Source organism: Rhinolophus hipposideros (genome assembly GCF_964194185.1).
Source record: "Rhinolophus hipposideros genome assembly, chromosome: X".
Classification (NCBI taxonomy): Eukaryota; Metazoa; Chordata; class Mammalia; order Chiroptera; family Rhinolophidae; genus Rhinolophus; species Rhinolophus hipposideros.
In genome coordinates, this window is record NC_138046.1 from 88,927,517 (window position 1) to 88,950,796 (window position 23,280).

At 38.9% G+C, this 23,280-nt stretch overlaps 1 protein-coding gene and 1 pseudogene across 2 annotated transcripts in view; one reads left to right on the forward strand and one right to left on the reverse strand.

Annotated features, from left to right (window-relative positions):
* Positions 1-1,687: 1,687 nt before the first annotated feature.
* LOC308494666 (isopentenyl-diphosphate Delta-isomerase 1-like) lies at positions 1,688-2,552 on the reverse strand (annotated as a pseudogene). The gene is made up of 2 exons: positions 1,870-2,552; positions 1,688-1,748 (listed from the first exon to the last, which is right to left on the reverse strand). The product of its transcript is annotated as an isopentenyl-diphosphate Delta-isomerase 1-like (transcript).
* A 9,717-nt stretch (positions 2,553-12,269) lies between these two features.
* ZNF41 (zinc finger protein 41) overlaps positions 12,270-23,280 on the forward strand; it is a 35,155-nt gene continuing 24,144 nt past the window's right edge. The window contains exon 1 of the mRNA XM_081042514.1: positions 12,270-12,471. Coding sequence (XP_080898640.1) covers positions 12,400-12,471 — 72 coding nt within the window. The 5' untranslated portion in view covers positions 12,270-12,399. The remainder of the gene's footprint in view (positions 12,472-23,280) is intronic.

A 23,280-nucleotide genomic window follows, 5' to 3' on the forward strand; every position in this document is an offset into this window, starting at 1 on the left:
TTGTGATTCTCTGATTCTCTGACACCAACTGAATGTTTAACAGTTCATTTCAATTCTGACATTATCTCCCTGGAGATAGCATTGGATCCCACAAATTAAAGGGCTCAGTTTCACAAGACTGGCCCCACTTCAGCTGCCAGTCACAAGTTCCAGGTCACCCATACTTCAGATTTACTAGCTATAAATTGGGGGTTACCGTGACCTCTTCCTCATGTTTAATAATTTGCTAGAATAGCTCACAGAGCTCAGGAAAACACTTAAGTTTACCACTTTATTACAAAGGATTCAACTCAGGAACAGCCAAATGGAAGAGATACATAGAGCAAGACATGAAGGGAGGGGTACGGAGCGTCCCCGCCTCCCTCCCAGCACATCTGTGTGTTTATCCTGGAAGCTTTCTGAACCTCATCATTTAGGGATTTTTATAGAGGGGTTTGCTTATATGGAGGTTCCATTATGTAAGCATGATTGATTAAATCATTGGCCATTGGTGATTAAACTCAAATCTCCAGCCCTTCTTCCCTCCCTGGGAGGAAGGTGGGGGGTGGGGGAGGTGAAAGTCGCAACCCCCTAATCCAGCCCCCTAATTACATGATTGCTTCTTTGTCAACGAGTCTCCAACCTGGTTATTGAGGAGCTCACCAAGAGTCATTTTCTCAGGGTATACTCAAGCATGGATGAAAAGGGATTACTAGGAATAACAAACTAACAAAGGACAGTTCTATCACTCAGGAAATTCCAGGGATTATAGGAGATCTGTGCCAGGAACTAGGGACAAAGACCAAATATATATATATATTTTTTTTAAATGTAATTTTTAAATTTAATTTTCAGTAAAATATTTGCAACAATCTTGCCCGAAATTATAAATTAACTGTTCCGAGTTAACCAGAAATGGATTGTCTACTGAGTTCATACGTTTAGCTTGTAGAAAAAATTTTTTTTCTTTATATAGCATTCAAGAAAAATAAAGCTGTCTTGAAATTTTAAATCCGAGACATCTGTGGCAAGAGTTTGAAACAAGTGCACTGATCAACGTACAATGTAGCACACATATTCCACACCCACCCACCCCATGACAACATTGGGGCAACATGGGGCAACATTGCCTCCCGGCAGACATGGCATTTGATGTCACTGTGGCTGTGACAGTGCATGGATGGTAATGGAATTAGCAGGTAGAGCCCAGGGGCGCTGCCACACACCCTTCAGTGCACAGTATGAGCTTCCACGACAGAAGTATCCAGCCCCAATGTCAGCAGTACCAACGGCAAGAAGCCCTGCTGCAGCATATGACCCAAGTTCCATTTTACGCAGAGCCGGTCTGTGCCCTGTATTCTGAGAACAGGCCAATATCAATCAGGATGCAGCCCATCTAATTACCTCGAACCCATTCTCGTCTAACCTCTAACATGGAAGGTAATTTGAACTCTTCAGAAGTAGCTAAGCAAATACTTTTCTGGTCTATGATAAACATTTAATGACACAGGCAGCACCTGGCAGTTAGCAAAGTGCTCTGCGAGTGTCCTCAAAATGTCCCCACATCCCGAAATGAAGAGCTTCACTAATTGGCTCCAATTTGTCGGGTCCGAGTGTTTAGACGGGTTATATTTACTTTTTAAAAATGATTTTAAGTTTACTTAGTAGGGAAATTTTTTAGTACTTTACTCATCATTCATTTCCATATTCACATTCTATGTGTTTTCTCATGGTCAACAAACTGACTCAAATGACTTAAATTATCCCATCATTTATTTTTATTTTTATTTTTTTGTTTGTTTTTTGTTTTTTGTGTTTTAGGGGAGAGCGCAAGCGCAGTCCCCCACTACCACAAATTATGCAGTCGAGTTTCCCACATTTGTATGCCACCATTTAAAGAGAAAAGCCTCAGCAATGATTTTAGACCATGGAGTTATCCTAATTTCACCTCTGGCTGCCTTTTCCAGTATTTCTTTCTTTCGTTTCTTCTTTTGACACAGCAACAGCTTTTAATCTCACTGGGGTCTGGATGCAAAGTTACATTCTTCCTCACAAACAAGATGTAATCGATTTCATGTTCTCCCCAGATACCATCAGACTGTGCCTTGTAGTGAATCCGTGTTGGATACTTAATTTCTTCTGGAGGAACCTGTTCCAGGGGAATTCCGAATTCAGCCTTTAAACGCCTCTGTGCTGCTCGTCTTACTCCCATGGCATCATTTTCTTCAAGCGCTGTTGGGTTGCTTAAGGGATGACTACAGCAAGTATTGGTAAAACAACCTGGAAAGGTGATTTTTGCATCTGATCTCTGCTGTCGCAGGAGCTTATTTTCCGTGTTGAATAAGAAGACACTAAAAGCTCGATGCAATAATCCTTTCTTGATGTTTTTATTCAGGTGACAATTCTTTTTGGTCTCAGCCCCAATCTTGTTGTCATTTTTATCGATAAGTATGCACATCTCTGCCAGGAGCTTAACCTGTTGCTGATCCAGGTTGTCAGTGGTGATTTCCGGCATAGTTATGGGATGTCTGCTCTGTCCCAGAAAACTCAGCCGCCAGCCGTCCTCAGGATCTGTATTTCTTATTATACCACACTCTGTCTAGCCCTACATCCTGAAGATTTTCTCTTATGTTTTTCTCTTAAAAATTTTACAGTGTTACATTTTACATTTAAGTCGATGACTCATTTTGAGTTAATTTTTTTTAAAGGAGTGAGGTTTAGGTTGAGGTTATTTTTTTTAATTTCTTTTTTATTAAAGTATGTTGACATACAATATGATGTTTCAGGTGTACAACATAGTGATTTGTCCTTTATCTACTTTACAACATAATTACCACAATAAACCTAGCAACCATCTGTTGCCACACAAGGTTATTACAATATTACTGACTATTTTCCTTATGTTGCAGATTAGATCCCCATGGCTAATTTATTTTATAACTGGAAGTTTGTATCTCATATTCCACTTCAACTTTTTCATCCATACCCCCTAGGTTGAGGGGTTTGGGGGTTTTTGTTGTTGTTGCTTTGCCCATAGATGTACAATTATTTCAGCACCATTGAATTGCTTTGCACCTTTGTCAAAAACTAGTTGGCTGTACTTAATATGGGGCTATTTCTGGATCCTCTATTCTGTTCCAATTATCCATGTGTCTATCCCTCTGCCAAAACCACAGTCTTGATTACTGTACCTGCGCAGTGAGCTTTATTATTGATTAGAGTGATTCTTCCACTTTATTCTTCTTTGTCAAGACTGGTTTAGCTATTCTAGAGGCTGTGCCCTTCTCTATAAATTTTAGAATATGCTGGTCTATGGATGTTGAACATAGTCTTATGTGCTTATTTGCCTTCCTCATATCCTCTTTGATGAAATGTCTCTTTGCCTTTTGCCCATTTTCTAATTGGATTGTTTGTTTCTTCAGTGTTGAGTTTTGAGATTTCTTTATATGTTATAGATTAGAATCTTGTCAGATTTGCAAGGGGTTTGTGAATATTTTCTCCCAGTCTGTAGCTTGTCATTTCATTTTCTTAACAGTGTCTTTCAGAGGACTACAGTTTTCAGTTTTGATGAAGGCAAATTTATGTATTTTTCTTTTACAGATCATGTTTTTGGTGTCGTGTCTAATAACTCTTCACTAAGTCCTGAAGATTCTCTCCTATGTTGTCTTGTAACCGTTTTATAATTTTACATTTTACATTTAAATTTGTGATCCAGTTTGGGTTATTTTTTATAAAATGTGATATTTAGATCAAGATTCATTTTGGGTTTTGCTTATGAATATCCAATTAATTCAGCACCATTTGTTGAAAAAAACCATCCTTCATTCATGGAATTGTTTCTGCGTCTTTGTGAAAAAAGGAGGCGCAGCCCACTATCCCTTGCGGGACTCCAGGAATTGAATTGGCAACCTTGTGATTGAGAACCTGCACTCCAACCAACAACTGAGCCATCCGGGAGGCAGCTCAGCTCAAGGTGCCGTGTGCAATCTTAGTTGCAGGGGGAAGAGCCCACCATCCCTTGCAGGACTCGAGGAATTGAACTGGCAACCCTATGGTTGAGAGCCCACTGGCCCATGTGGGACTCGAACCGGCAGCCTTCGGAGTTAGGAGCACAGAGCTCCAACCGCCTGAACCACAGGGCCGGCCCTAGAATAATTTTCTTATATCTACAAAAAATTCTTGCTTAGATTTTGATAGGAATTGCATTAAGTCTATATATCAACTTGTGTAAAATTGATATTTTTGCTATGTTGAGGCTACCAAGCTATAAGCACTTTCCATTTAGATCTTTGTTGATTTTTTATGAGCATTTTGTAGTTCTCAGCATACAAGCCCTGTACATGTTTTGTTGCATTTATACCTAAATATTTCATTTTCTGAGTGATGTGAAGTATTGTATTTTCAATTTGTTTTCTCATGTTCACTGCTAGCATATAAAAATATAACTGATTTTTGTGTGTTGTTCTTGTATCCTGTAACCTTGCTGAAGTGACTTATTACTTCTAGAAGTTTTTTATGGCTTCCTTGAGCTTTTCTTTGTAGACTATCATATCATATGCAAATAGGCACAGTTTTATTTTTCCTCAATTTGTTTTTAATTTTGTTTTCTTGCTTCACTGTACTGGCTAGAATTTCCACTACTGTGTTGAATAAGAGTACTGATAGTCAACATCCTTGCCTTATTCCGGATCTTAATGGAAAACATGGGTCTCTCACTGTTAAGTATGATGTTATTTGTAGGATTTTTGTAGATTTTTAAAACTAAAATTGACAGTTTCCCTTTATTCCAAGTTTCCTTGAGTTTTTATCATGAATGGGTGTTGGATTTTGTCAAAAACTTTTTCTGCATCAATCGATATGATCATGTGGTTTTCCTTCGTTAGCCTGTTGATATGGTGGGTTATGTTGATTGATTTTTAAATATTGAACCAGTTTTGCATTTCTGGAATAAACCCCCTTGGTCATGGTATATAATTCTTTTTATATATTGCTGAATTATGTTTGCTGATAGTTTTTAAAGAATTTTTGCATCTATGTTCATGAAGGATCTTGGTCTCTAGTTTTCTTTTTTGGTACTATCTTTGTCTAGTTTTGTTATCAGGCTTCATGGAATGAATTAGGAAAAATACCCTCTTCTATTTCCTGGAAGAGATAGTCTAGGTTTGGTATTAATTCTTCTTGAAAGACTTGTGGAAATCTCCCAGTGAAACCATCTGGGCAGAGAGACTTCTATTTCAGAGTTGTTTTTAAATTGTGAATTCAATTTCCTTAATAGTTATGAGGCTATTCAAATGAACTATTCCATATTGGAAGAGTTGTGGTAGGTTGTACATTTTGAGGAATTGATCCATTTCACCTAAGTTGTCAAATTTATGTGTGTAGAGTTGTTCATTGTACTCCCTTATTATCCTTTTGATATCTGTAGGGTCTGTAATGATATACCCTGTTTCATTTCTGATATTGGTGTGTCTTCTCTGATTTTTTTCTTTATCAGTCTTACTAGAAGTTTTTTTTTTTATTCTATTATTCTTTTTGGAGAATTTGCCTTTTTTTTAAAGGGATTTTAAAGATGATTTAATGGAATTTTACAATGTGCAAAATTAAGACATTTTATGTACAATAGTAGTCTGTGTTCTACTTATGAATTACTTCATGTAAATGCTCTTAAACTCAATATAAGAGGACTTTAATTTACACTCTAAGTAATATTAGTCATAAGAAAATTCTAATTATCTAAAATGAAGGAATATTTTCTTTTTCATCAGTTATGCATACACATAATTTAAAGAGCTAAATTTTTCTACAAAGATGATAGAAACTTTATTATGAAAAACAGTACTTTAAGAGAATATATTTGTTATTTACTTTTTTTCCCTATACAGCTTCTGATGTTTATTTATTTTTTTTTAATTTATTGGGGTGACAATTGTTAGTAAAATTACATAGATTTCAGGTGTACAATTCTGTATTACATCATCTATAAATCCCATTGTGTGTTCACCACCCAGAGTCAGTTCTCCTTCCATCACCATATATTTAATCCCCCTTACCCTCATCTCCCTGTTATTTACTTTTGTATCTCTAAAAATACATGGTGGTGATGCTACTTCCCCCCCCCCAAGTATTAGCCATCATCTACTGGGGCTGAGGATGTGGTTGTCTTTCCTGTCCCCATCCCATCATACATACACTTGTTTCCAATCTCTTATCCTTACACTATAGTTAAAGCACAATTTTAGTTAGATCATTGTTCAGTGTTCACATTAGTATAAATTAGTAAATGCTATTCAAAGCTGTGCCATTGAAAAAACTGTGATTACTTTGCCTTACTACTAATCTTTACATTTTCCCTGGAGTTAACAATTGCCTCGTTTTTCTTCATTTTAATTTTAATATATTTATCTTAAATTCAAATTCAAACCTTGAGCTTTGTGCCAATTGTCTGAATCTCCACTTAAGTGTTCATTCTTTTTTTCCTCTACCTGCCAATTCTTTGTATTTTTGCTATATTCTCTGGGAGATTTTCTCAACTGTATCTTCTATTAATTATTTCTTTTGCCTGCTTTTATATTTTTAATTTCCAAGAGCTCTTGCTTGTCCCGTGTTTGCACTATCTTCTCACCCCCTGAGGATATTAATAATTGTCAAGTTTTCTTCTTGTTGCATAGCCTGTTTCCTCCAAAGTGTTGTTCTTCCATCTTCTTCTTCTTCTTTTTTTTTTTCCCTTAAGAACCAACTCTTTGTTTCACTGGTTTTCTCTATGGTTTTTCTATTTTCGATACATTAATTTCTGCTCCTACTTTTATTATTTCCTTTCTTCTGATGGCTTTAGGTTTATTTCACTCTTCTTTTCTAGTTTCTTGAGATGAGAGTTTAGATTATTGATTTGAGGCTTTTCCTCTTTTCAAATTTTCCTCACAGCACTGCGTTAGTTGTCCGTCAGAGTACTGTGCACTGGTTATCAATCCCAGGGAACGATTCCGCATACTTCCGCCCACTGCATCTTGGTGTCAGGCTCCCCACTAGACCTCTGCTGATACCACCCTGGCTGGCAGGGGGATAGATACCCTGTCATTGCTTCCCGTGTGATGTCCACTGACACTGTTGGCAGAGGCGCCCTTGTTACTGCTGAGCCTTGGTGAGAGCTCCATAGGCCTCCTCTGAAGTCACCTCCACGGGGAGGGAGAAGGGCACTTTGTTATTTATGGTTGAGGATGGAAGCCCAGAATCACCACATGGTCTCCAAAGTGGGGTCAGGGGAGGAAGAGGCAGCTGTTACAGCCCAGGAGACAGGAAAGATCCAGCACCCTACTGCACTTTCTCTGGCACCACCCCCGTAGGGGCCAGGAGGCGGGGCACCTCCTTACAGTCTCACAAGGGTGGAAATCTATGCGCTCAACTTTGCTGTTAGTCAAGGTGGGTAGGGCTGCAGTGTTTTCTGTGGTGTTTGACTTGAGCAGAGTGGGCATTGTCTAAAAGTTTTCTATCTTGCCAGACTACCTCTTTCCCAGTCCTTTGGCTAGAGAGAATGGGCTTTTCTTGGAACAGTTTTTGTGTGCACCTGTTGGCATTTCTGGGTTGCCAGCTTCTCCAGCACCAAGTCTAGGGTATATATGGCTAAAAGAAAACCCAGGGACATCATTTTTTGGTTTCAGGGTCACTAACCAGTCAGCCTTCTCCATCTTTCCGAGTCTTTCTATGTTTCATATATAATGTCCAGGGTTTTTTAGTTGTATTTAGCAAGAATAGGCAAAATTATATCTACTCCATCTCCAGAAGAGGAAGTCCCTATAATTTTGATTTTTGACAGTTCATATGGTTCCATACATTTGTGCTGATTTTATTTGTATATGTTGAACGGCCCTAAAGATTTATGCAAGTTAGTACTTCTTCATTTATTGTATATTTTATTATTAAAAGGTCTGCCCTTTTTGTCAATCTGTTAAGCACGTTGGACCTTAAATTCCACCTCAATCATTATATTTCCAGATCTACTTTCATTTTCTTACGTTTGCCTGGTGTATTGTATATTTTTAAAAATCTTCATTGAATTACAACATGATACAGAAAAGTGCACACATTATGTGTGTGCTTGATGATTTTTGATGGTTGATGATTTTTGAACAGACCGGAGCAAACCTGCACAACCCCCACCAAGATCAAGAACATTACTAGCACTCAAGGAGCTCCCACCCTGTGTTCCTTTCTGTTCACTAACCTCCTCCCAGGGGTTATCACTATCCTGATTTCTAGCAGCATACATTAGTTTTGCCTGTTTTTGAAATCTGTATAAATGTAATCATTCAGTATTGATGTATTGCTCTTTTGGTCTGGCTTCTTTGGTCAGCACAATGTTCATGAGATGAGAATCATGCATGGTGTGTGTAGCAACGTGTTCATTCTCGCTGCTATGTAGTATTTCCTTGGGTGAATGTAGCACAGCTTGTCGATCCATTCTAACGTAGATGGGCATTTGCATATTTTTCAGTTTCGAATAAAGCAACTATGAACATCATAGTACCTGTCTTTTGGTAAACATATGTTCACATTTCTCTTGGGTATAAACCTAGGAATGGAATAGCTAGATCATAGAGTATTGCATATTTTCAGGGTTAATAGATGCTACCAATCAGTCTTTCAAAGTGTTTGTACTATTTTATGCTCCTAAAAAACAATTTATGAGTTCGAGTTGCTCCATGTCCTCACCAGCTCTTGGTTCTCTTCCATCTTTTGTATTTTGGCCATTTCTAGTAATATGGTGGAGCATCTTATTGCAGTCTAACTAATCCATATTTCTTTGCTAACTAATACAGTTGAGCATCTTTTCTTATGCTTGTTTGCCACTTGGGTGTCTTCTTTGTGAAGTGCCTGTTCCTTTTGTTCTTTTTCGGTTGCTCTTATTGATTTCTAGAAATTCTTGATCTATTGGAGATATGAATTGTTTGTCAGATACAGTATTGCGGTTATCTTTTCCCACTGTGGTATTTGCCTTTACACTCTTAATTTTGTCTTCTGATGAACAGAAGGCCTTACATTTGATGTAGTCCAATTTAATAATCTTTTACTCTACCATATATCAAAACTTAATATGAAGTATATTAATTAAGACAAGTCAGGGGGATAACTTCTTAAATTATATAAATGTCTAACCACTATGTTATACATCTGAAATTGATATAAAATAATATTGAATGTCAACTGTAATTGAAAATTTTAAAAAGGGGGAAAGGTAAAGGGGAATAAGAAGTTCCAATTTCCAGATATTAAACAAATAAGTCATGAGGATGGAATGTACAGCATGGGAAATGTAGTCAATAATATTGTGAAAGCTTTGTATGGTGTCAGATGGTTGCTGTACTTATGGTTTTCACTTCTTTAGGTGTATAAATGTTGAATGACTATGGTGTACACCTGAAGCTATATAATATTGTATGTTAACTATATTTTAATAAAATCTTTTTTAAAAAAAGACAGTGTAGTACTAGTCCAAGAATAGACAAACAGATCAATGGAAATATAGAGTTTGGGAATAAACCCCCACATATATGGTCACAAGGCAACACTGTAGAGCAGTGGAGAAAGGGAAATCTGTTCAATAAGTGGTGCTAGGTCATCTTGATACCCATATGGAAGAAATTAATCTTGACCCGAAGGCATACCACACACCAAAATCCTTCCCATGAAGACCACAGATCTAAATGTGAAAAATAAAACAATAAAACTTTTGGAAGAAAACATTAAACACTTTATGACACTGATGTAGGCAAAGATTTCCTAAGACATAATGAGTGCTCACCATAATGGAAAGAAAGATAAATAACATGGCATATTTCTTTCCAACGCTTTATTTCACATCTTGCTTTTTTGTTTTAGATGTGTGGAGACTACAGTTTCTTTCTTTAACCCAATTCCATAGTTTGTATCTTTTATAGCATAATTCAGGTTATTCAATTTAGTTGAATTATAATATATTTGATTTTATGCCTCCTATTATTTTATGTTTGCTATTTATTTTACTTGGTTGATATTTCCTAACTTTTTCTTTTCCAATTTTTGCTGGTTCAGTCACATTTCTCTTAATTTCCCTCCAGTTTTTATTATTTTAGAATTCTAATATTTGAAATTTTGATTATTTTTATCAATGTCTCCTAGTACCTACCTTCACCTTCCCTACAAATATGATTGTCTTTATTTTCTTTATTACTACATCCAAATAATGTCCAATGTCATTTGGATCATGTAGAGATGCATAATTTCCTTCTCCTCCTCATTTCACTCAGTAGATTTTTCCAGGGTATATAAAATTTTTTCCCCACTTAGTAATAGTAATAATCTTATTTATTCCAAATGCCCAATTACATTATTCTTCTCTATTCAGATATAACTGTATATCAATTGCAAGGATCATTTCTCAAAACTGCTTTTCTCTGATTTTGAGGTTTCTGTAACTATTCAGTTTATAATTGTTTAGACTATTCCCTTGAGTATTTTCCTGAGATAGGAATATTGGCATATTATGCCATAAATGCTTTTATGTCTAAAACTGTATTTTGCTCTGACAGAAGAATGGTATAGGTCAAGGGTGGATTTAAAATTCTTGGCTCTAGATCAATTTCTCTCAATATTTCATAGATGTTTTCTTCTAAAATGGCTCCTATTGTTGCAAATAAGTAGTCTAGTGCCATTGTGATACCTTCCCGTTGTAAAGAACATTATTTTTCCACCTGGAAGTATTTTAGGTTTTCTTTTTATCCTTTAAATTCAATGGCAAATCAGATTTGGGGTTGATTGGGTTCCTCTGGGAGTCAAGGATTGGGGTTGTTTCTGTGAGGAAAGATCAATGAGTTAGGGTCCAATAAGATTAGATAATGCAGGACCTATAAATGTCATTCATATTGGGGCAGTGACAGTCTTGGAGAATCCTTGAAGGAAAATAATTGGAGACATCTGTAGATAAGTGATTGGGACCTCTAGAAATTCTTGAAGCTTAATAAGAGTTGGAGATGTAAGTATCAGAAGTCATTGATTGATCCACAAGAGTTATTGATTGGGACACTGAGGTGGTGAATGATCAATTGCAAGCCTGGGTTTGCCAATCTTTGGGAATGAGTTATGGGGGCCTATAGAAGTCATTGCTTGGGACCTGTGAACATCGGTAATTGCAGAACTGTGTAAATGGGTATGTGATGGACCGGAAGGTCTGTTATTGAGGTTTTCATGAGAGTCACTGATTTTATATATGGGCTGTGAGTTATGGGGTCCTATACTGGTCAGGTTTGGCCCCCAAGGTATGTTAAGCAGATCCATGGTTGATTTTCTTTTGAGGGTGTGTTGCCTATGTTGTTGATTATTTGAGGAGCCTGTGGAAACTAGTTGATGGCTCCACTGTTTTTGTCAGACAGTGGCAGTTAATGATTTAGGAGTCTGTACATACATGCTGGTGTTCAGATGGGAATTTGGGAATTTGGGGGAGAGGGTCAGGCGATAAGTTTACTTTTCCATCTTTGGCAGAAGAGGTTGGGCTCTATAACTTGGCCAGAATGTATACTGATATAGATAAAAGATGGTTTATGCACATGTGACATGGTCACCCCTCAGCTGGTGCACTTTGAAGGCAGCAGGAAACAGGAATAATGTTGATTGTGTCTCTGCCGTATATAGAATGCCATATGGCATAGTAGTTAAGAAAATGCACTTTGGAGCCAGGCATACCTGGGTTTGAATCTCTGTCCTTCCCCCTCATCTGAGTGATCGTGGGGCAAATATGTTAGTATTTCTGAGTGGCTCTATCTGATGGTAAATAGGGATAAGAACAATAATAGTAATACCAAGTTCACAGGATGAATGTGAAAATTAAATGAGGTACTTAGTAAATATGCCCTGTACCTTTTAATAATAGCAATATTTAATACTAATGGAATGTGTTCTAGGTGCCAAGTAGGAGTGAGTGCTTTAGAAGCATCCTTTCATTTAACTATAACAACCCTATGAGATGGGTATTTTCATACTCAGTTTTAAGATAAAGAAACTCAGGCTAAAGTGACTTCCCCAGATTCTAGCTAGAACTGAAAAGAGCAGGAATTCAAATCCTCATTCATTTTACACCAAATCTCATAGGTTTTTCCCACATTCTATGCTAATACTTGGTGTTGGTTTCCCTGAACTTTTCTCTTCCACAGTATCCATCACAGTGAGCCACCCCTTGGTCCCGGGAAGCATTTCTGGGGTGAGTGTGGAGTGACTGACCATGTGGACATTGTCTTTCCAGGGTTTCTTGGAGCCTCAGCAGAGCCCCTGGACCAGGCCCCATAGTGAAGGCTGCAGGATCTTCCCTCCGGCCCCAGCGCCTGCTGGCTTCAAGCTCCCAGGAAGAGCGGACTTGTCAGCAAGAGAGTCCAAGAGCTCAGGCCCAGTGGGAACATGCCAACCAACCAGAGCTCTCCCCGGTGGTCCCCGGCCCTGGCTGCAGAGGAACATGGCAGGTTGTGTGAGGTGAGGAGGGAGAGGACTCCGGGGGCAGAAATTCATTCAGTGGGGAGATCGTCCCTACTTGTCATCAGGGCCTCAACGATGAGGCAGGTGGGTCACAGGGGCAGCAGGCTCCAGACTCACTGCCCCTGAGACAGATCACTGTCTTCCTGTTATGTGAGCACCACATGGCTGATGTCCCACATGCAGAGCATGTGTGTTTCAGTGGAAAATATGATGCAGCTGATAGAGGAAAGGTGGGGTGGGAGGGTCAGCCCCACACCTGGGGGGTCAGCTCCCTGCAGGTGGACTGCGGTTGGTCTGGATGGGGTCTACCACCGGCCCTAGCCGGAGAGACGCTAAGCCCTGACCCCCAGCACAGGCCCTTCGCTACCACTGGATCTCTATTTTAAGATTTTTATATAGAAATATAGCTAGCATACAATATTATATTAGTTTCAGGTGTACACCATAGTTATTCAACATTTATATACCTAAAGAAGTGATCACCATGATAAGTCCGGCAACTATCTAACACCGTACCACACTATCACAATATTATGGACTACATTCCCTATGCTGTACGTTATATCCCCATGACTTGTTTTATACTTGGAAATTTGGACCCCTTACTCACCTTCATCTTCCTTCCTTTTTTAATTTTTCAATTACAGTTGACATTGAGTATTATTTTATATTAGTTTCAGGCGTACAGCATAGTGGTTAGACATTTATGTAATTTTGCAGTGATTCCCCTGACTAGTCTAGTACCCACCTGGCACTACACATAGTTATTGCCATATTATTGATTATATTCCTTATGCTTTACTTTACATCCCCATGACTGTTTTGTAAGTTCCAATTTTTTTTAATTGATTGGGGTGACAATTGTTAGTAAAATTACATAGATTTCAGGTGTACAATTCTGTATTACATCATCTATAAATCCCATTGTGTGTTCACCATCCAGAGTCAGTTCTCCTTCCATCACCATATATTGGATCCCCTTTACCCTCTGGTAACCACTAAACTATTGTCTGTATCTATGAATTTTTGTTTCTCGTTTGTTTTGTTCTTTTGTTGTTTTTGGTTTATATACCACATATCAGTGAAATCATAGGGTTCTCTGCTTTTCCTGTCTGACTTATTTCACTTAGCATTATACTCTCAAGATCCATCCATGTTGTCACAAATGTTCCTATATCATCTTTTCTTACTGCCAAATAGTATTCCATTGTGCATATGTACCTCAACTTCTTTATCCATTCATCTATCGAAGGACATTTTGGTTGTTTCCATGTCTTGGCCACCGTACACAAAGCTGCAATGAACATTGGAGCACAAGTGTCTTTATGTACAAATGTTTTCAGATTTTTTGGGTAGATACCCAGGAGAGGGATTGCTGGGTCATATGGTAATTCTATTCGTAATTTTTTTGAGGAACCTCCACAAAAACCTCCTTTATGCCTTCCATAAAGGCTGCACTAGTCTGCATTCCCACCAACAGTGTATGAGGGTTCCTTTTTCTCCACAGCCTCTCCAACACTTGTTACTATTTGTCTTGTTGATGATAGCCATTCTGACTGAGGTGAGGTGAGAATATCTCATTGTGGTTTTTATTTGCATTTCTCTGATGATTAGTGATGTTGAACATTTTTTCATATGTCTATTTGCCATTTGTATGTCCTCTTTGAGAAATGTTTCTTCAGGTCCTCTGCCCATTTTTCAATTGGGTTGTTTGTTTTTTTGTTGTTGAGTTTCATGAGTTCCTTGTATATTTTGGATATTAGCCCCTTATCGGAGGCACTGTTTGCAAAAATCTTCTCCCATTCAGTCGGTTACCTCTTTATTTTGTCGATGGTTTCTTTTGCTGTGCAGAAGCTTTTAAGTTTCATATAGTCCCATTCGTTTATTTTAGCTTTTACTTCCCTTGCCTTTGGAGTCAAATTCATAAAATGCCCTTTGAACCCAAGGTCCATAAGTTTAGTACCTATGTTTTCTTCTATGCAGTTTATTGTGTCAGGTCTGATGCTTAAGTCTGTGATCCATTTTGAATTAATTTTGGTACATGGTGACAGATAGCAGTCCACTTTCATTCTTTTGCACGTGGCTATCCAATTCTCCCAGCACCATTTATTGAAGACGCTGTCTTTCCGCCATTGTATGTTTTTAGCTTCTTTGTCAAAAATCATCTGTCCATATTTATGTGGTTTTATTCCTGGGTTCTCAATTCTATTCCATTGGTCTATGTGTCTGTTTCTCTGCCAATACCATGCTGTTTTGATTATTGTAGCCCTGTAGTACAAGCTAAAGTCAGGGAGTGTGATACCTCCAGTATTGTTCTTTTTTCTTAAGATTGCTTTGGCTATTCGGGGTCTTTTGTGGTTCCAAACAAATCTGATGATTTTTTGTTCTATTTCTTTTAAAAATGCCATTGGGATTTTGATGGGGATCGCATTAAATCTGTATATTGCTTTGGGTAATATGGCCATTTTAACTATGTTGATTCTTCTAATCCATGAGCACGAAATGCCTTTCCATTTCTTTGTGTCTTGTTCAATTTCTTTCAAAAGTGTCTTATAGTTTTCAGCATATATGTCCTTCACATCCTTGGTTAAGTTTATTCCTAGGTATTTTATTCTTTTTGCTGCAATTGCAAAATGAATTGTTTTTTGTATTTCTTTTTCTGAGATTTCATTGTTAGTATACACGAATGCAATCGACTTTTGTACGTTGATTTTGTAGCCAGCAACTTTACTGTATGCGTTGATTGTTTCTAATAGCTTTTTGGTGGAGTCTTTAGGGTTTTCTATATATAGCATCATGTCATCTGCAAAGAGTGACAATTTAACTTCTTCATTCCCAATTTGGATGCCTTTTATTTCTTTCTCTTGCCTGATGGCTCTGGCAAGGACTTCCAACACTATGTTGAAAAGCACAGGTGATAGGGGACAGCCTTGTCGTGTTCCTGAAAGTAGAGCAAAGGGCTTCAGTTTTTCACTGTTAATTATGAGATTAGCTGAGTGTTTGTCATAGATGGCCTTTATTATGTTAAGTTATTTTCCTTCTATACCCATTTATTAAGTGCTTTAATCATAAATGGATGTTGTATCTTGTCAAATGCTTTTTCTGCATCAATTGATATAATCATATGGTTTTTGTCCTTTATTTTGCTTATGTGATGTATCACATTGATGGATTTGCAGATGTTGGTAAGTTCCAATTTGTATTTCTTAATCCCTTCACCTTTTTAACACAGCCCTCAAACCCCCCTTTTGTCTTTCACCCTAATAAATCTAGTACCCATCTGACACCATACATAGTTATTACAATATTATTAACTATATTCCTTATGCTATATCCTACATCTCCATGACTACTTTTAATAACCAATTTGTACTTCTTAATCTCTTCTCATTTTTCACTCATCTCCCCAACTCCCCTCTCATCTGGCAACCATCAAAATGTTCTCTGTATCTATGAGTTTGTTTCTGTATTGTTTGCTTATTTATTTTGTTCTTTAGATTCCACATATAAGGGAAATCACATTGCATCTGTCTTTCACTGTCTGACATACTCAACTCAGCACAATACCCTCCAGGTCCATCCATGCCGCTGCAGATGGCAAGGACCCATTTCCTTCCTTGGCCGAGCAATATTCCATTGTATATATGTACCACTTCCTCTTTATCCATTTATCCATCGATGGACACCCAGGCTGCCTCCACATTTTGGCCATTGTAAATAATGCTACAATGAACATATGGATACATGCCTCCCCTCGAAGTAGTGTTTTTGGTTTCTTTGGAGAAATACCCAGAAGTGGGATATTGCTACCCCAGCTTTTATTTTTCATTTCCATTTTCATGAAATAACTTTTTCCATACTTTACTTTTAATCTGTGTGTCTTTCTATCTGAAGTGAGTCTCTCGTAGGAAGCATATGAAAGGGTTTTGTTTTCTATCCTTTCAGCCATCCTGTATTTTTAGTTAGAACATTTAATCCATTTACATTGAAAGTAATTGTTGATTGGTAGGTAGTGGTTGCCATTTTATTCTTACCCCAGGGCCAAGGGCACACAAAAATACACAATGACATTAATGAATGCCCCTCAGCAAGACACCACCATGTCGACAGGAACACAGCTGTGAGATACTGATATAGCAAGGTTATGAAACCTTACTGAGCTGTTTGTACAGTGCCACCAATGTAAGTGCATGGTGGCCAGTTCGTGAACTTAATTGTCAGACCTCATATGCTGGGACTGTGATCACCCTGAAGGAAGACATTGCTGTGTGGATCACTGGAAGCCATAGAGAGCTGGAGTGGGGATCCTCACCTAGCATGAGGAGCTCCTTGTAGGGGTCCTGATGGTGGTAGGGACGCCTGTCATTCTCCATGGTAGAAACAGCCCAGACAATCAAATCTTTTCATATGTGGCAGGTGAGGCTGGAATCTGGGTGGCTCTATGTTAGCAACTTTGTACCCAGATCTCTAGCTCCAAAGAAAGTGCTTCTCTGTCACCCCACATACTCGTTTGCCTTCCCAGCCAGGGTGGGGTCCAAAAATTCTGTTTTGGTGGAGAAAGGAATCCAAAAGGGGTCTCTGTGGGCAGTGTATCTTGTCTGTACTCATCTTGTATCTGTCAACACTCAGAATGCCTGGTGCAGTCTTTGTATACTTTCCCTGCGAATGTGGTCTTAGTGACTTCCAGGGAGGGAGAGACAGGCGAGGGTGGTCTTTTGCTACCCGCTTGGGCTGTCAGCCAACAGGTAGGCCGCAGTCGTTGTTAAAATGTTTAACAATGTCAGGTATTACATGTTTTCATTCTTCCATACTGGCTAGTAAATAGCCACTCCTCCCTGCTCCCTGAGGCTCTTCCCTTGTGTCACCCACACACCTGCTGGTCCGGCCTGGGGTAACTAGTAAGAGAGCAAGGGTCGGGAGGATGGGCAGGTGGAATGAGAGCTTGCCTCAAGCCTGACCCCCAGGGCTGTCCTTGGATGAGCGCCCTTAGGTTGTGAAGTGGGAGGACAGGTCCGGTGTGTTTCTCGGGGCACAGGTGGAGGTGCTGCTCTCAGCAACCCTCGGGGCTGGTGATGGAGAAGTGCCGGACATAGCCCGGTGCTTTCAGACCTGCCCCCTCCGGGAGCTGCTAGTAGTGGAGCAGATACTGTGAGTCCCCTGCCTGCTCTACATTCTTGAACACTCACTGACCACAGGTGAGCAGCCAAGGATCCACAAGGCCAAAGGGTCTTTCTTTTTTTTTTTTTTTAAATTAATTTATTTATTTATTAGTTTCAGGTGTACAAAACAAGGTAATACTTAGATGTTCATCATTTATATCCCTTACACTGTGAACCCCCCTCCCCCCATCCACTATCCCTCCGACCTCACACTGAACCATCACATTATATATATAAAATTATAGTTGGCATTCATTAATGTTTAGCTTCTGGTGTACAGTGCCATGATCAGGTGTCCACAGTATCCCTGAGGTGGTCTCCCAAATAGGACGCATGCCCATCGGATACCCAACAAAATACAACATTATAGAATACCTTCCCCAAATTAGTGGCCAAAGGGTCTTTCAATGACTAAAGGGTCCTCATTTCCTCATGGCCAAACCATTAGATCTTTTCTTTGATACTTAGTCCTTTTTTTTTTTTCTTTTTTAGGAAATCCTCACCTACCTCAAGGCCTAAATGAATATTCACCTGTATCCTACTAAGAGTTTTAAAGTTTTGATTCTTTTTTTTCAATTACAGTTGAGATACACTATTATATTAGATTCAGGTATAAAGCATAGTGATTATACATTTATATAACCTATAAAGTGATCACCCTGATAAATCTAGTACCCGTCTGACACCCTACATAGTTATTACAATAGTATTAACTATATTCCTTATACTATACTTTACATCCCTGTGACTATTTTGTAACTACCAAGTTGTACTTCTTAATCCCTTCCCCTTTTGCACCCACCCAACTCCCCTTTCAGCTGGCAACCAAATGTTCTCTCTATCTATAAGTTTGTTTCTGCATTGTTTGTTCATTTAATTTGTCCTTTAGATTCCACATATAAGTGAGATCATATGGCATTTGTCTTTCTCTGACTTACTCCACTTAGCGCAATACCCTCTAGGTCCATCCATGTTGTTGCAGATGGCAACATTTCATTCTTTTTTATGTCTGAGTAATGTTCCATTGTATATACCAGAGGGGGCGGGGGGAGGTGCCAAAAATGCATACAAGTGGACACTTTGGTCAACGTTGCTCAAGCAGTAGTTCGCTGTAATCAGAAGTGTCTGGATACTGATGGTAACCACTTTGAGCACCTCTTGTAATTGCAGAAGTCACACGTGACTTGTGTTCATCTTTTGTTATCAATATATATTGAGTATTGTTACAATTTTAATAGTTTTTTTCTTTTCTTAAAATGCGTATACATTTTTTGGGCATCCTTTGTATGTACCACCTCTTCTTTATCTATTCATCCATTGATGGACCCCCAAGTTGGCATCTATATCTTGGCTATTCTAAATAATGCTGCAATGGATGCAGTGTCCATTCAAAGGGGTGTTTTGGGTTTCTTCAGATAAATACCCAGAAGGGGGGTTACTGGGTCCTTCTTTGTCTCTTGTTATAGGCTTTGTTTTAAAGTCTGTTTTGTCTGGTATAAGTATTGCTACCCCAGGATTTGTTTGTCTCCATTTTCATGAGATATCTTTTTCCATCCCTTTACTTGCAATCTGTGTATGTGTCTTTCTATCTGAAGTGTGTCTATTGTAGGCAGCACATGTTAAGGGTCTTATATTTTTATCTATTCAGCCACCCTACATTTTTTTATTGGAGCATTTGATCCATTTACATTTAAACTAATTGTTGATAAATATGTAGTTCTTGCCATTCTATTATTCATATAGAATAATGAATAATATTCTTCTCCTTCTCCTTCTCCTTCTCCTTCTCCTTCTCCTTCTCCTTCTCCTTCTCCTTCTCCTTCTCCTTCTCCTTCTCCTTCTCCTTCTCCTTCTCCTTCTCCTTCTCCTTCTCCTTCTCCTTCTCCTTCTCCTTCTCCTTCTCCTTCTCCTTCTCCTTCTCCTTCTCCTTCTCCTTCTCCTTCTCCTTCTCCTTCTCCTTCTCCTTCTCCTTCTCCTTCTCCTTCTCCTTCTCCTTCTCCTTCTCCTTCTCCTTCTCCTCCTTCTTCAAGAAGTCCTTTTTAACATTTCCTCTAATACTGGTTTGATGGTGATGAACTCCTTTAGCTTTTTCTTGTCTGGGAAGCTCTCTATCTGTCTTTTGATTCTAGATGATAGCTTTGCTGAGAAGAGTAATCTTGGTTGTAGATCCTCGCTTTTCATCACTTTGACTATTTCCTGCCAATCCCTTCTGGCCAGCAAAGTTTCTGTTCAGAAATCAGCTGACAGTCTTATGGCAGCTACCTTCAAGTTAAATAACTGCTTTTATCCTGCTGTTTGTAAGATTCTCTCTTTGTCTTTAACCTTTGGCATTTTAATTATGATGTGTCTTGTATTGGGCCTCTTTAGGTTCATCTTATTTGGGATTCTCTGTGCTGCCTGGGCTTGTATGTCTATTTCTTTTGCCAAGTTAGGGAGGTTTTCCATCATTATTTCTTCAAACGGGTTTTTCAAAAAAAAATTTTTTTAATTGGGGAATATTGGGGAAGTGTGTTTTTCCAGGACCCATCAGCTACAAGTCAAGTCGTTGTCCTTCAGTCTAGTTGTGGAGGGTGCAGCTCAGCTCCAAGTCCAGTCGCCATTTTCAATCTTTAGTTGCAGGGGGAGCAGCCCACCGTCCCATGTGGGAATTGAACTGGAAACCTTGTTGGTAAGAGCTCATGCTCTAACCAACTGAGCCATCTGGCCGCCCCTTCAAACAGGTTTTTAATTCCTTGCTCTGTCTCTTCTCTTTCTGTCTTTTCCCTATGATGTGAATCTTGCTACACTTGATGTTGTCCCAGAGGCCCCTTAAACTATCCTTTTTTGGGGGATTATTTTTTTCTTTTTGCTGTTCCGATTTGGTGTTTTCTGTTATCTTCTAAATCACTGCTTCAGTCCTCTGCTTCATCTAATCTACTCTTGATTCCCTCTGCTTTTCTTCATTTCTGTTATTGTAGTCTTCATTTCTGACTGGATCTTTTTTATGTTTTCTATCTCAATATTTATGTTTTCTATCTCTTTCTTGATGTTATCCCTGAGATCACTGAGCATCATTATAACCAATGTTTTGAACTCTATGTCTGGTAGATTGCTTGTCTCCATTTTGTTTAGTTCTTTTTCTGGCACTTTGTTCTGTTCTTTCACTTGGGACATGTTTCTTTGTCTCCCCATTTTGGCTACCTCTCTGTATTTGTTTCTATGTATTAGGTAGAACTGCTATGTCTCCTGGTCTTAATAGAGTGGCTTTAAGTAGTAGGTGTCCTGTGGGGCCCAGTGGCCCAATCTCCATGGTCACCTGGGCTGGGTGCTGCAGGTGTGTCCCTTGTGTGGGTTGTGTGTGCCCTCCTGTTGTAGTTGAGCCTCCATGGCTGTTTGCACGTCAGTGGGAGGGACTGATCCTCAGGCTGATTGACTGTGAGGACTGGCCGTGATCTATCATGGAGGCGTTGTTCTGCAGGGACTGACACTACAGAGCGAGATTTGCTTTAGCAGGGCTTTAGTGCCTGCACAGTCTGCCCTTTGGGTATAGCATTTGTGGAGGTGGTTGGGTGGTGCTCTGGTGTGGTCTGCAGCTGGCCACTGAGTGTGTTAGTTCTGGGACATGTTGGGAGGGACTCTGTTTCAGGCCAAGGTCAGCCATTGCCTGTGTCCTGCCCAGGGCCACTTGGTATGAGCTATAAAGAGATCTGTAGATCGATGCCATTTGTGCTGGTCTTGCATGTGCCTGGGAGAGGCTGAGCTCTGAACCAAGGCTGGCTGTTGCTGGTACCGGAATTGGGGCTGTTTAGCAAGAGATACGGGGCACACTGAGGCCAGATGCTGCTTGTTCGGAGTTTGTGAACCTTTGAGAGATTTTAGGAAAGTCCACAGTATGAGCCAAGACAGGCCATTTGCATGGAAAAGCCACTGGAAGCAGTTTGGGTGGGCCTGTAAGTTGGTTTGGGCAGGGTCTCAGGGAATCACCTGGGTGAGGTGAACAGTGTTCCCCAGGTTGATGAATGCTCAGATCAAGCTTTGATTATTTTGAAACTTTTGATTATTTCAAAATTATTTAAAAACTGATGAGATATTACAAGAATAGGGTTAAGAACTGTATACACATATGTTCTTCATCCAAAATCACCAATTGTTCACATTTTGCCACATTTGCTTTCACTGTCTTCTCAATTTATGTATGTATGTACTCATATGTATGTGCATATGTACATATGTATGTATGAATGTATGTATATACACACAGATATGTTAAAGCTTTATTTTCTGAAACATTTGAGAGTAATTGGCAAACATAATTCTTCTTTACCTCTAAATACATCAATGTATATCTCTTAAGAACAAGGACATTCTCTTACATAACCACAGTTACAGTTATCAATATCAAGAAATTTAACATTGATAATTGTCTAATATACAATATGTAATATATAGTTTCTCTAGTTTTCACAATAATGTCCTTTTTTTAAATTAAAGTTTATTGGGGTGAAAGTTGTTAGTAAAGTTACATAGATTTCAGGTGTACAATTCTGTATTACATCATCTATAAATCCCACTGTGTGTTCACCACCCAGAGTCAGTTCTCCTTCCATCACCATATATTGGATCCCCTTTACCCTCATCTACCACCCTCTTTCCCCCTTACCCTCTGGTAACCACTAAATTATTGTCTGTGTCTATGAGTTTTTCTTTATTGTTTATCTTGTTCTTTTGTTGTTTTTGGTTTATATACCACATATCAGTGAAATCATATGATTCTCTGCTTTTTCTGTCTGACTTATTTTGCTTAGCATTATAATCTCAAGATCCATCTGTGTTGTCACAAATGGTCCTATTTCATCTTTTCTTGCCGCCGAATAGTATTCCATTGTGTATATATAAATATACCACAACTTCTTTATCCATTCATCTATCGAAGGACATTTTGGTTGTTTCCATGTCTTGGCCACCGTAAACAAAGCTGCAATGAACATTGGAGCACACGTGTCTTTATGGATAAATGTTTTCAAATATTTTGGGTAGATACCCAGGAGAGGGATTGCTGGGTCATATGGTAATTCTATTCGTAATTTTTTGAGGAACCTCCACACTGCCTTCCATAGCAGCAGCACCAGTCTGCATTCCCACCAACAGTGTATGAGGGTTCCTTTTTCTCCACAGCCTCTCCAACACTTGTTACTATTTGTCTTGTTGATGATAGCCATTCTGGCTGGGGTGAGGTGGTATCTCATGTGGTTTTTATTTGCATTTCTCTGATGATTAGTGACGTTGAGAATTTTTTCATATGTCCACTTGCCATTTGTATGTCCTCTTTGGAGAAATGTCTCTTCAGGTCCTCTGCCCATTTTTCAATTGGGTTGTTTGTTTTTTTGTTGTTGAGTTGTATGACTTCCTTATATATTTTGGATATTAGCCCCTTATCGGAGGCACTGTTTGCAAAAATCTCCCATTCAGTCGGTTGCCTCTTTATTTTGTCGATGGTTTCTTTTGCTGTGCAGAAGCTTTTAAGTTTCATATAGTCCCATTCGTTTATTTTAGCTTTTACTTCCATTGCCTTTGGAGTCAAATTCATGAAATGCTCTTTGAACCCAAGGTCCATAAGTTTAGTACCTATGTTTTCTTCTATGCTGTTTATTGTGTCAGGTCTTATGCT